Source organism: Ostrinia furnacalis, unplaced genomic scaffold, assembly GCF_004193835.3.
Source record: "Ostrinia furnacalis isolate ACB-3 unplaced genomic scaffold, ASM419383v2 OfSCF4659, whole genome shotgun sequence".
Lineage (NCBI taxonomy): Eukaryota > Metazoa > Arthropoda > Insecta > Lepidoptera > Crambidae > Ostrinia > Ostrinia furnacalis.
Genome location: NW_021134898.1, coordinates 63809 through 78757, shown reverse-complemented (window position 1 = coordinate 78757; position 14949 = coordinate 63809). Strand labels below are relative to the sequence as shown.

The window sequence follows — 14949 nt, the reverse complement described above, 5'->3', positions numbered from 1 at the left end:
TATGCCATGAAATATTCCAGTTTATGTAATAATAAATATTATTCATATGCACTGAGAACCCTCAATGTCCAGCTGGGCCGTGGTGTGACACCATAGGCGACCGTTACCGAGAAGCTGGCCTCACCAGCGCGGGCGCAGAGCGATTACTGAAACTTGTAAAATGCATAAAATTAATGCAACAAGTAGCCAGGGCTGCCAAAATGTATAAGAATTGTAAAATGCATATTTAACTACCATATTTCAATAAGTATTTGCTACTTTTTTGTTAGTTCTTACATGATAAGCTTAACTCTCATCTAGAAGTCTTGCAGTAACATAATATTATATTTCACGTTTCTGTATTTTTAATATCTCAGTTTAGTCCCTTTGTGGCAACCTTACGAGAGATGAATTTAATTGTTAATTTAAGCGTAATTTAACGACAATCGCATTAAATGAGCTGCAAAAGTAACGTTACCTTAACGGTCCAGCTGTTAATGTTATGACGCAGGATGTGCCGAAGAATATATTTAATGAAATTGAAAGTAACAGTACATCCACATTTTCTACCACGCACCCTGCAGCTGTTGTAGAATCTTTAACTGTACTTGTGTTTATTAATAACTAGCGGCCGCCCGCGACTTCGTACGCGTGGATCCCGTTTTACCCCCTTTTCCCGAATTTTCTTTGCTATAAACCTCACGGAGCCCGAGACCTTTCCAACGAATGCAAAACCGTGGAAATCGATTCGTGCGTTCTGGAGTTATAGCGTCAGGGAGGAAAACCCGACTTATTTTTATATAGTAGATTTTATTGTTTCATTATGGTGTATTTGCATGCCAATGTTATTATTACGCATAAAGATGGTAGCTATCATATAGAATAGTATAGAAGACTGGACTTTATTGAACACAGTGAGCACAAAATAACAATAACAACATAACACGAAAAGAAAAAAGAAAATTTGTGGGCCCTTGCGCCAATAGGCTCAGCATTTATCTTGACATGCTCGTAAGGGCATGTCAAACTGCAATCTTTATCGTCACCCTATACTTTGGCTTTACTAGCGCTACAAGACAAACAGTAGCACTTACTCCATGTTGTTACATTTTGCTTAAATATAAAATAAACATATTACGCTCTCGTAAAATTACGAGTAATCTATATTATGTGCGAAGTTAATTCGTTTTATGGCGGCGCCACTTTAATATGCAAATTGGCGGCAAATATTTGGACAATTTCTTCCCATTCACCAATGTTGACCTTGTCTGTAGTGCGGCCAAAACAGATCGGTGATATCGATGAAGATGACCTCCCATAGTGATTCAGATATCGATAACGTGATAAAGGGTATACATAGGTAAGCATGAAACATAAATATGATTTATCCGAAAATCAAGTTAATTAAAGTTTACAATGTTCTCATTAAACTTGAACCGAATTTCTGGTTGGTTGCATTTCCTTGGCGATTAGTAATGTTTTTTGAAAGAGGAAATATACTTTTCATTTTCTTCATAATGTTATTTACCACGTAATTGCCCGTATTTCTGCCCCCCTAGACAAAACGCACTTTTTGATCGAATCGAAAATCGAATCCGTCAAAACTCCATACAGAAAAGGGGCTTTTCGACCACTTTTCGACTGGTTTGCGATTATAATTTGCACTTTGTCTAGACCCACTGGTATTTACAGCTCACGACGATCATTGGCAAAAATTAAATCGATACTTTCACCACACTAGTCGGCTAAGTATTATTTATTGGACGTTCATATGTTTCGCAACGCGATGCCCGTAATTAATGCAGCAGCCCTAGCGAGGGCCAGGGCCGCAGGCCAACGGGGCCACAGGGGCGGACTCAGAATTTATTGTTAATTTAAAGTTAAAAGTAGTAGGTACCTTGTAGGTCTCACGAATACAGGAATAGAATATGAGGTGAACGAATTCATCAAAACCATCCCGCCCTTTTTGCCATAAGTGCAGTAGTAAACCAACATAATAACTATGTTTTTAACATTGTAATCTATATATATAAAAATGAAACCCGTTTCGCGTTGTCACGGCATCACGTGTGAACGGCTGAACCGATTTCGATAATTCTTTTTTTTAAATGTTTGTGGAAGTCCAAGGATGGTTCTTACGGAAAAAAATATTAAGAAAATCTCTACGCTAAGGCGGTACGAAGTTCGCCGGGTCAGCTAGTCTATTAAAAAAATTCACCAGTCTTTGAACGAAAATAGGACTGTATTTTTTTAGTAAAAACTGTAATATTAGTTTTAATGTGGCTTGAAAAACAAAAGCAGCCAAGTGTGGCTCTGGTGTCTTGGTCGTCCACATATTTTAAAACAGCAAGTCATATTTTGAAATAAACAAAGCCTTTTTAATTAACGATCCGAATCGATAACATACGGACCTTGCCCGCCAGAACCAGTCTAGATTCACTAGGCCGATAAAGAATCAGTAGTTCGGTCAGGCTGTTTCCCAATGGCTCATTCTGGTGAAAATATAATGGAAAATCCATGGAACCCTGTGACTTTGCCTGATTACAATGAGTTAGAGCGGGGCCCAGATAAATACTCGATGTAAATTTTTAACGATACATTTGAACGAAGACCAGTTGTAGTCCTAAATCAGTTTCGAGCTAAAATAATTATAGAGACTCTAATTTTTTTATTATAATAGGTAAGTTAATATATCGACATCCATGACTTCTCTCTCATACATAAGTCTTGTCTTGCTTTGTCTAGCTCGAAGACAGAAACATAGCTCCATACAGACACGGGCGTCCAATCTTCAAACCGCTCGTCATAAATGATGTCGACGCTCGCGAGCGATAAACTGTCTCCGAGCCCATGTTTTCGTATCGCTTGAATTTCGATCTGCAAGGTAATTGCTTCATTGTGCTCAAGATGGCCGCAACAAAGATACATAGGGACTATTCTGAAGACGTTCGACAATTTTTATTTAACACTAGCGGCCGCCCGCGACTTCGTACGCGTGAATCCCGTTTTTCCCGCTAATTCCCGTTCCCGTGGGAATTTCGGGAATTCCTTTCTTAGTGCACCTCTACGGTACCTAAGCTACGTCCCTTCCAAATTTCAAGTGCCTACGTTTAGCCGTTTAGGCTGTGCGTTGATCTGTCAGTCAGTCAGTCAGTTTCTCCTTTTATATATTTAGATTCGCCAGCTGCTGACTGGACTGGAGTATGGTAGGAGTATGGTACTCTGTCTGTAGTTAGTATCTTTAAGTATATGACTATATCGGTTAAACTAGGCACGGGTACGCCCCATTCTTGAACCTACTATTAAAAAGTATCTTGAACATGATAATTCGTGTGAATGGCTAGTATTGAGACACGATCGCCACTAGACAGGATGCGGGAAACTTTTTTGTTTTTTTTTTTATAAAATTGGATGCTGCCGTGTGAAGACGCCATAAGTGGCGCATATTTATATTTATTCAAAATTATAATCTTGGTGTAGGGTACACTGATGCCTCTTGGCTTGGAATCTAAATAAAAAACTATCAGTACATACTTACATGTGCTGTCCTTGAATTAATAAAAAATTAAATATAGTTACTCGCAAACGGATCTGTGTCCACTGTGGCCAGGTAGTATATGTATATCTTTATATCCTTTCGCTGAAATTGCTTTTTTTGGAGTCGAACGATTAGCGCATCGCCCCCTGAACTGGTCTGCCAGCGGTGATTTAATTTGTTCCCGGGATATTTACGAGCAGTGCCTCCACCTCGGGCTTTGATGTGCCGACAAATTGTCCTCCGATCGCGATAACATTTAGGCTAAGGGCACACCGCATGCCTAAAGGTTGAAGATGAGGTTCAAGGGCACATGTTGGCAATTTTTTTCAGTTTTCTGACCTAAAATAGACGTCATGGTTGTTTACTACACGTATGCACTACAAGAACGCGTTCAAAATTATTTTTAGTATACGTATGTAAGCACTGTCCCATTTGTTGTTCCGATAGTGATAGGCTTAAAGTAATGCTGGGACGTGTAAAAACGCTTTTTAATAGACTATTTGCTGAAAATAATTAACTTTACCCCGGAAAAAAATTGTGTCTACATGGAAACAATGCAGTATTTTTTAAAATCAATACCTACTTAAGTGTGTGTGCGGTGTAGCCAACCCCTTAGCTAACTAGTTTCTGGGAACCGATTTCAATCTTCGCGACAGCAATCGATTTACAATCGAAATAGGTATTCGATTCGAATGACATGAGAATTAATTAGTTCTCGACGGGCTCAGTTTGGTCCGGTCCTATTATTGTTGTTCGCTATCTTGATCCTGCCCTTTAGCAGGATTCAAGTTGTGAATTTCATAAGTATGCATGCAGGTTCGGTTCTCATAGGATGCCAGGTACAGAAATAACAGGGATTCTAGTACCGCTTACACTACATAATTATGATAAAACTATATTTTTTTAATACTTCCTATTTCTCCTGAATTTTCCTGATACGTTTTCCTCTGAAAATCAATATTATGCATATAGGATGCGTTGTGTCTGAACCTATTTATCGGTCACAGCACAGTTCAGTCGGTCAGCACAAAGCGCACGCGTTACGTAATTGTAAACAGTGCGATGCACCGCTCACCGCACCTCGCTAATGCGATTAAGTCGTCTAATGCGCGCGCTACTGGCTCACTGACGAGCACTGGCACGCTTACCCTACTGCGTGTTACCTGTAGCAACTTTATTATAACCTGAGAAGGTATAGTTGTCGTATGCATTGTTACCATTGTTCTAAGTTAATCGTCACGTAATTTTTCATGTTGTTAATGCGCTAAGTACTACTATCATCAAATGAAATGTAATAATTTAAAGTAATATTATTTAAGCTAGGCTATGTTTTCTGACAATAGATTTGTGTACTTCTTCTCAGCACTGGCATTTATTGTCCCGAAGCAGTGGTAGGGTTGATATTGGGACGTGTAAAAGTACTTTTTAAAAGCCTATTTGCAAAAATAAACAATTTTATGAGTTTTTATGGGTTTCATTTAAAAGGCAGGTGTATCATAACAGAACAAGCTTAAATTTTTATTTGATTGGTGTGTAACTATTTATTTATTGAACTTATTAACACCACTAGTAATGAGCCCCTATTTCACCTATATGGAGCATGCTTATTATCGATAAGTCGTGGCTGCGATCGATCAGCGGCGATAGAGGGCGGGCCAGAGGTGCCGGGTTCGATGCCGGACCCGACTCGTGAAAGTTTGGACCAAATTGCTTCAATAAATCCATGAAAGATATGAAGCGATTTATAACGTGAAAATCATATTTTGCGACGATAAGATTTTCTATTAGGTGCATAAGAAAAACTTTGTATCATTTTAAATCGAATAATTTACGTTCACGCGACGTGACGGTTGAATAATTATTATAACATCGTGATACTTTTTCACATTTATTTTAGACTCGTCTTTATTACTGCTATCGATACCATAATTTATAACATAAATAATTAATAGGATTCAAGATTCGGCAAACTTTTTAAAGATTAACTGTTTAAAATCTTACAATTATACTTGACCGCAGAATTTCTAATTTATTAATAAAACATCAAGCATCAGCAACGCACGATCAGTTTTACCAACATAATGTTTAGCGTGTTGTGGTCGATTGGCCGCCATTACTGCGGCTGTGTTACCGGCTAATTAGAAGAGGCGTGCGCGCGCGCAAAAACGCCGCGTTTGTAACGGGGCCCGTTAGGCCGAGGGGGCGCTGCACGTAACCGCAGGACCATTCCAAATGATTCAAAATCAAAATCCTACTATATGCGAAAGTTTGAATGTCTGGATGTTTGTTACTCTTTCACGCTAAAACTACTGAACGTAGACTTTGATGAAACATTGTTTATAATACAAAATATAGGCTATAATTTATGACGATCTGTGACAAACGAAAAGTCACGCGGGTGAAGCCGCGGGGAAAAGCTAGCCAAAAATATTTTTTTAAATTTAAACCACTGGTGGCACTTATGACCGTCAAAAAGCTCTTAGGGGGCACTTTACATGTATATCTATATTGATGGAAACATTGCTCCAAGTCCAATTTTTGATCTTTTTCTCCTGTTGTATGAGTTACATAACAACTGAGATGGTGTCAGACTTCATGTAACGCCATTGCTGTCTGTCAAACAACAACAACGTGCACTGGGTGGGAAACATGGAAACTTACCCCCTTACTAATAAAAAGTTATACAGTTGTTGAACACTGTTTTAAAATGTCATTTCCATACTAAACGACACTTTAAAACACTGTTCAACGAGCGTGTAAGTTTTATTACGAGTAGTAAGGGGGTTAATTTTTAGGGCAGATTTTAATTTTATTTATATGTATTGTAAACTAAGTTGCAGTACAACATTTTTAGGTATGAATCACAGGTATTTAGTAGTGATATACTAGAATAATATTAATGTAATAAACAACTTTTTATATTCATAAAGCTGTTTTAAATAAGTATCTAGATCTCTCGCCCGCCGACACGCGACTGTGTCTGCGGCTCATAAACTCGCGTTGTTATGATCTGTCGGCGTCGATGCGCTACACCGCCGCCGACAAGTTTCACAACACCAGTGTGCTTACCATGAGTTGACGTTATGTGTGCTCGCTAGCGACTGCGTAAAAAAATGACATTAATTGTATGACATATTGTGCAGCGCCCCTAGCGGCTACTTTCAAGAAACAAAATCTTCATAGAGATTTTTGACGTACTCGCTAGCGAGCACACCTGATGTAAACTCATGGTAGGTACACTGTGCTCTGGTTGGTAAACAGCCGATGATTCCCACAATACATTTATACATACTCTGTTAGGGTAGTAGTAGGTATACAAGGCTAGGCAAGGCAATGTAGGCTGGTGGGTAAATGGATTATGAGACATGTAGAGGCATGCAAAATATTTGACGATTTAGCTATCCACAGTATTAAGAGTACTTTCCCTCCAGGTGGCATTACAAAATTCCACGCTGTATAATAGTCTATCCAAATAAAGAAATTTTGACTTTGAACACTAGCTGTTGCGGAAACAGCTAGTGTTTATATTACCTACTACTAATTACATATGTTAATAATTGGCTTAATGCTGATTTCAAATACGAAATTAATTCATTAGTATTAAATTACATTCAATCAACCAGGTGGTATGCCATTTACTTTGTGACTGTAATTATTTGATTTATTATTATTATTAAAAAGGAAATAAAAAAATTGTATAAATTAAATAATCATTAATTTGTTTAATTTTAATTAATCAATAATAAGGTACATAATTAAATGACTCGCTAATTTCCGAGCGCGTTGATGTCTTTTGTTCATATTTTATTTTCTACTGAATAAATTATTCATAATTTAACAAGAGAAGACAGGAAGAACAAATAAATAATAAAAAAAATACTTTTATTTTTCACCAAATACAAAAATATCATTTTTTTAATTACAAATTAATTACAACATTTGTTGACGCTGTTTAGGTGAACTGGAGCCACTAGGATAATCCGGTACGGTATTTTAGGACTCCAGGTCTCTTACCTGCAGTACGGTTGTTGAAGTATTGAGCACGGTGTTTGGTTGTCCCCAGGGATCTCGTACCTGACCGGGGAGAACTTCCTGGACGTGCTGGACAACGGCGCGGAGCTGTGCCAGCTGGCCGCCGTGCTGCACGCGCGCGCCCGCGAAGCCTTCGACCAGGGCCTCATCGTGGGGGTGAGTACCAAATGATTCTTCTGTGCCAAAATCAAGATAACTAAGGCTGGATTGCACCATTTTACTTTAACTTTGACAAACGTCAAAAATCTGTCAAACTCCATACAAAAAACACCGGTTATCGTTATAGTTACGGTCAAAGTTAGGTGGTGCAACTCAGCCTAAGGGTTTCTAAGGATTATCTTTTTTATCAAAAACTTATTTTAGAACTTGAAAAATTCAACTGCCTCAGAAATCTTCATTCCCATTTACTGCTCCCTCTATGCAAGTTACTTATACGTAAATATTGATATACCCATCGCTTTCAAGTGTATTTTTGATTCTACGCTATGCATGAGCGAGATAAAGCCATTACGGACGATTCATCAATGCAGGGTAACGTTATGCAGTCTACCTAAACCAGTGATTTTCAACCTTTTTCATGACACGACCCCCCTAGTATGAAAAAAATTTTGGCGACCCCCCGACCGTTCGCTTTTTTTTTCATGCGTTTTATAATGTCGCAAAGATTTTTGTAGGGACCGATATTTGTATAATTAGATTTCGGATTAATCTGTCTTTATAAGATTTTTTTTACTGAAGTATTTTTTACGACCTCTCGCGACCCCCCTATAGAATAATAAAGATCAACACAGGTTGAAAAACACTGACCTAAACAGTCACTCGATACTCGCCGACCCGTCAACGTGAGACGTTAACTTTATCGGCACGTAGGCAAGTGTCGTTCAAGTTGGAAAACTTTGTCGGCGGTATAAAATTAGCAACTGTTATAATGCGCATTTTAAAATTTGATCAATTATAGCAACAGCACACTTTCAGCAATTTTCTAAATCACGAGTAAAGTCTGTAGCTTGGACGCACTCACCAGGTCAAGTGGCCATCAGTCACAGCAATTATCTACTTTTTCTTAATATCGGGCGCATAAAGCAGTCTTTTAAAAGTCTGCCACAGGGCTCGAAAGCCAGATAATTGCAAGTGAGGTCTAACCTTAACCGGAATAAAAAAGATTTTCATAATAATTCATCATTAAAAAGGATGCCTGGGGTAATGCAAGAATGCAACATGATTCTCTCTTTCTTTTTTATCAAGAAATTTTTGAAACATTGTTTTATCATTAAAATATTCATAAAAACCAAATTATCTGAGCTCAACATGTAGGTTATTTTCCAGAACAAAAGTAAAAACTTCTACTTTTGTAAAATTTGAAAATACATTTGGGCTATAAGGGTCGTGCGTGTGCTCAGTTGAAGCGGTGGATATAACCGAATTCGTTCATGATGACCATCACTTCATCAGTAAGCAATCGTGTATCGTGTCTCCAGCCGGTGCCTGCGATCCGCGGGCGCTACTGGCAGCAATACATACAATAAAACATAGGTAGCTTACATGTGATTGTAAGAGTGAGTGTTGTCAGTGAGCTCTCACTCCACCTGTACATAGTGGACAAAATTGTGATATTGTCCTCAGCCGGTGCTGTGACTATAATGAGCGACGATGGTGGAGTTAAACCAGTCATAACCGATGTCATTCGCATATTCATGATCCTTACTTTGTCAGTGAGTCCTCAATCTACCTCTACTTGACCATATGATCATCATATGTATGTCCTCAACCGGTGCCACATATCCGCGGGCGCTGCTAGCACCCACAGCATACACTTTAGGTACCTAATTTGTGTTCAACTTGTGATATTGTCCGCAGCCTGTGCCGCAATTCCGCGGGCGCTGCTGGCAGCCATAGCATGCACTATAGGCACCTAATTTGTGTTCAACATTGTGATATTGTCCGCAGCCGGTGCCGCAAATCCGCGGTCGCTGCTGGCAGCGCGCGGCGCGGCGCAGCTTCTTCTCGCGCGACAACACCGAGAACTTCCTGACCTTCTGCCGCGACCTCGGCGTGCACGAGAACTTGCTGTTCGAGAGCGACGACCTCGGTGAGTCGATGATTAAATACCATTGTTCTCAAAATGTACATTTAATTTTTTGGGAAACATAAAATGTAGACTATACTGCCGAAAAACTTATTAAAAATAGAGATAGTTAGATCGATTGATATTTTGATTTTGTAAGCATGAAACTAACTCCGCGCTAGGAGCTTCAGAGATTTAGAGCGCTTTCATATTAGGGCGTTAGTAGCGCGACTCTTAGAGAATCTAATGAGCACGACTGCAGCGCGGCAGCGGCGTTTTTATAATGTGAAGGCATGCATCCGCTGTCACATAGTATGAAATTTGCGGCAGCGCGTCTGTCACGCGTTTGTCGCGCTGCTAAATCGCCTAAATGTGAAAGCGCTCTTAATCTTAACCAGAATCAGAGACTTTAACGTCGTGCTCGTAGCATTTCTTTTCTTCAGCTATGTTCGTTCACGTGATCCATGATACTCACTCTGCCCCATCTGTCCCAGTGCTGCACAACCAGCCGCGGCAGGTGATCCTGTGCCTGCTGGAGGTGGCGCGGCTGGCGACGCGCTTCGCTGTGGAGCCGCCCGGGCTCGTCGCGCTCGAGAAGGAGATCGCGCTGGAGGAGCGCGACTCGGGGCTCGACTCCGCCGTGTCCGGCGCCGCCTGGCAGTTCCGCGACGCCTCGCCCGTGCCGGACGCGGACAAGTGAGTACCGGCACACGTGTCCTGCAGGACGCCACTCGGGGCTCGACTCCGCCGTGTCCGGCGCCGCCTGGCAGTTCCGCGACGCCTCGCCCGTGCCGGACGGAGAAAAGTAGGTTTACCTGTAATTAAAACTTGTGGTGGTTATTTGTGTAAAATGGTTCCTTTTAGGAAAGCTTTGGGTGCCTAAAATCTTATAGAAATACTGATGATATAATCCTCTGCCCCACCCTATTCACGATGCCCAACTTGCTTGCTGCAGGTAAGTAGCATAGTTCTTTACAAAGTAATGAAATTTATGAAGCGTCTATTTTACGTCGCAACAAAAATCTAAACTGCACTTCATCATTTACATCTTGATCTTACTTTATTTGCTACTGACAGACAGTAGACAGCTTACATTCCTCATAGATGTTTTTAGAAGTTATCTAAACCAAAACTTGTTCTTTTCAGATCTACAAGCGTTCCGCCGCCATCTTCGCCTGAACCTAATGACTGTAAGTATACTCTTGAACTTGAATCAATGTTCTTCAGCAACTGATTAAGTCCTCTGTAGTCTAATGCTGTCATTTGGTGTAATTCCAGCGCAACTGTCGGTGCCAGACAACGTGGATGCGGAGAGCACGAAGTCGGAGGAGACGGTGGCCAGTACGGATTCCGACGTGCCGCTGAAACCTACCAATGAGCTCGACAAGAGGGTAAGCCCTTTGCACCAGAAGACTCCTAGGTCCCTCTCACCTTGAAACTTAATTCATCTACTTAACGGATATAATATTTGTTAGATCTCTTCCATCATCCGCACTGCTGAACATAAGCCTTCCTCAATGATTTCCATAACGACCGGTTGGTAGCACCAGCAATACCAGCATCCAGTGCCTTCCTGCTACCTTTATGAGGTCGTTGGTCCACCTTGTTCAAAATACTTGGAAGCAATTAAACTCATGCCCGTATTCACCATCAATCCCTAATTTTGAAGTGATCCATATGAAAACAAAATTCCTGTTATGTGTTGCCATAGGGCTCATTTAAAAAGTAATTTTTGATAAATGATAGTGAAAACGGGCATTGTCTGTCATTGGACTCTTGTAAGCACGCCGAAACGGAGTGAAGACACCGTTTTAACTCGTACAGTACTTGCAGGTTCATCTGGTTTAATTCGCTAGAGACAAATAGACAAATAAATTCAGTTTGTCATTCAACTCTTGTGCTTGAATGAAGAAACATCAACAAAAGCTGTTCCTTCCAGGTGCAGTTGGTGACGCGTCTGATGGAGCGCGGCTGCCGCTGCGGCGACGGCAAGTGCTCCAAGCTGCTGAAGGTCAAGAAGGTCGGCGAGGGCCGCTACAACATCGCCGGCAGGAACGTCTTCATCCGGGTCAGTTGATGCAACATTCTTCACAGCATTCCTTGTGATTCGAAAACTTAGGCTGAGTTGCACCATCTAATAAGGCCGTAACTATAACGATAACCGGTGTTTTTTGTATAGAGTTTGACAGATTTTTGACGTTTGTCAAAGTTAAAGTAAGATGGTGCAACTTAGCTTAAATGTTCATCTCCCCGAGTAGGCATCGATAGTAGAGATTGACCCGCGAGTAGTGAGTCAAGTACGTGCGCATATTCTTCACCTATTGTGAAAAAAAATTTGCGATGGAAAGAAGAAAAATATGCGTGTGGTGCGTTAGATGGCGACACAGTGGCTTCTTATAGCAATAAATCCCTGTCACATCGGCACAGTACCGATTACTGACGTATGTAAACGAACCGGTGCTCGACTCTGAGACAAGCTAAAACACCATATCGTGGACGACATCATGTCGTCGATATTTTTAAATACCTTCGCGAAGAAAACTTTCTGGACTTAGTACATATTATTCTGTGACAAAACTAGCAAAAGCAAGAATTCTAGATCTGAAAGCTAAATTTATGATTTTTAAATACCTTCGCGTAGAAAACTTTCTTTACTTAGTACATATTAACTGTGATAAAACTAGCAAAAGCAAGAATTCTAGATCTGAAAGCTAAATTTATGATTTTTAAATACCTTCGCGTAGAAAACTTTCTTTACTTAGTACATATTAACTGTGACAAAACTAGCAAAAGCAAGAATTTTAGACCTGAAATTCTATGATTTTTTTACAGCTGCTGAAGGGGCGTCACATGATGGTCCGCGTGGGCGGCGGCTGGGACACGCTGGAGCACTTCCTGTCGCGGCACGAGCCCTGCCAGGTGCGCCTCGTCACGCCCGGCCGCCGCGCGCCGTCCCTGCCCGTCCCCCTGCCCTCCCCGCCGCCCTCCCCCTCCCCCGCCAGCAGCAAGGCGTCCGTCGCCGGCACCGTCTCTCCCATCGACAGCAAGGCCTCCTCCCTCAGCGGACAGTTATCCCCCATAGATTCCAAACTCGGCAGCACTCGCGGCTCAAGCAAAACCAGCAGCGGCAAAAGCTCCCCCGCGCTCGAACCCCGTCGCACGTCCACCCCCACCAAGCCTGCTCCCGTCCGCAGCCTCAAATCAACCCTGACCCTCCCCCTGAAGCCTGAAGACAAGAAATCAGCCCCGCGCACCAGGAAGCAATCAGCACCGTCCAGCTTCAGCACCCCTAACACCCCCACGGGCCGCGCGGTGCGCACGCCGCCTGCCGAATACAGGAAGTCGCTCACCACCACCAGCCTGCTCGCCACCCCTAAAAAGTCCCGCAGCATGAGCCTGGCGACGGCCCCGAAGGAGGAGAAGAAGTTCTGCGGGACGGACCGGCTGAACCAGGCCAAGAAGAAGAGCATCAGTGCTGCCAGCACGCCGACGGAATCTCCCGCGGTGACGGCGCGGAAAACCCGCAGCCAGAGCCTCGCCTCCACGCCGGTCGAGACCAAAAAGTCGTTTTCCACCGCCAACGGCTACGCCAAGAAGACCCGCAGCATGAGTCTCGCGACGCCCACGGAGCCTCTGCGGCCGACGCACAAGAGCCTGTCTCTGACGGGCAGCGGAGCCTTAACGCAGGCCGCCATCGAGGAGAGCATCCGGCTGTCTTTAGAGGCGACTATAGCTGATAACTCTTCTTCCAAAAAGCCGTTTCTGCACATCAAAGCCAAATACAGGAGTCCCCCGCCTCGGGAGGTGCCCCCCAGATAACTCCGGAATCATTCCAGTAGTGTATAGTGTGACGTGGCCGATCTCCTCACTCCGCAATCTCACGTATCGTCTCGTAGCGAGTAGACGCTTAATTTAATTCTCACATTCATGCCCCCCGGGGACTAGTCATAATGAATTGTTTTAATTGTAATGTTATAATGATAATCGGTTAGTTTTAAGCAATGATAACGATGGCAATAATGATTCAGATTATATTTTGCATACCTTAGGAATTATTTGTTTGTGAATTTTTTTCGTTATTTATGAATTAGGTTACGAATTCTCTTATGTTTCATCGCCATAAGTAATTTTAGTTTTTCACCTCATTATTTCGCAACGTTGTAAATTATTGTAAGTGTAGTTGTTTTCCGTACTTTTCTTATTTTCAGCTGAGTTAGACCGTGCACTTGTAAATTAGGAATAAAGTGGCCTCACAACACTAGCGACCTCTATGGTACAAATACGTTATATCGACACATCCTATATTTTGATACTGAACGAAAATATTTTTGCACTGACTTGATAGACGCACTAGACACGGATAGTACCTAGCCCTAGTAGAGTAAGACCCTATGGTTGTACCGTTGAAGGACCTAGAATGTCTTTATTCGCAAGATATCTCCACCTCCTCGACTTCTAAGCCTATTTACATTCTGACTTCACAACAGACTGTTCTATAGGTTTTCTCGAACTTAGAATCTTGTTTCTTTTCGCATTGAAGCGACTCGATTATCGAATTATTTATTGTATCGATCGACGAGTCCTAGAATTAATATTTTAACTATTCTCTATTTATTCTGCGAAATTGTACGAACTATAGCTGAAAGCCATATTTATTCTATTTCTGCTAATTATTTTATCAGAGCGACTTTGAATAAAGCTATCAACGAATAGAATTAAGGAAGTTGAGATTACCATAATCTAATAAATTGAAAATCTGCTATTTTCATACATACCAAATCAAATAAGATTAAATAAAAAAGAGTGCTTAGAGATAGTGGAAATGGCAGATTTAAGTAGTTATACAAAAACATTTTGAATCTAAAAGAATATCAAGAATGAGCTTAGCAGTAGCAAGTTTTACAATAACGATTACTTATGATGAGCGATGGTGATTCAACTGCCGAGTGCCGACTACCTACCTATCTGCAATATTGTGCCAACAGTTTTAATTATGTATGGTTGATAATAAAGTTTTTAATATTCGGTAATGCCTTGTAGTTTCATTCTAATTCTTAAGAGCGTTTACGCCGTTTGGCGCAAAAACAGTACTTTTTCAACTCGTTACAATCATTAACCAGTAATACTACAAATATGTTATAGGCATAAATAGTTAGGCAATTTCGTCGTCTAAATAGTTAATTGAGAAAATATTGCGATTAGTTTAGTATTTAAGAATTCTATCAAGATAAGTCCACACAGGTTTTGTAAATTTCCACTTTAGCGTCAGTTTACAAGCTGAAATTTGTATAAAAATACTGTAAAAACGATTTAACAAACATTTATATCCTATAGC

At 41.2% G+C, this 14949-nt stretch overlaps 1 protein-coding gene across 5 annotated transcripts in view; it reads left to right on the top strand.

The window, feature by feature from the left end:
- The window catches only part of gas2 (growth arrest-specific protein 2), a 452494-nt gene extending 437850 nt beyond the window's left edge, over positions 1–14644 (top strand). For all 5 annotated transcript variants that reach the window (XM_028314320.1, XM_028314317.1, XM_028314319.1 and 2 more), the window contains 7 exons: positions 7581–7705; positions 9497–9638; positions 10109–10310; positions 10761–10804; positions 10893–11005; positions 11554–11682; positions 12447–14644. In XM_028314320.1, coding sequence (XP_028170121.1) covers positions 7581–7705; positions 9497–9638; positions 10109–10310; positions 10761–10804; positions 10893–11005; positions 11554–11682; positions 12447–13433 — 1742 coding nt within the window. In that variant the 3' untranslated portion in view covers positions 13434–14644. The remainder of the gene's footprint in view (positions 1–7580; positions 7706–9496; positions 9639–10108; positions 10311–10760; positions 10805–10892; positions 11006–11553; positions 11683–12446) is intronic.
- The last annotated feature ends 305 nt before the right edge of the window (positions 14645–14949 follow it).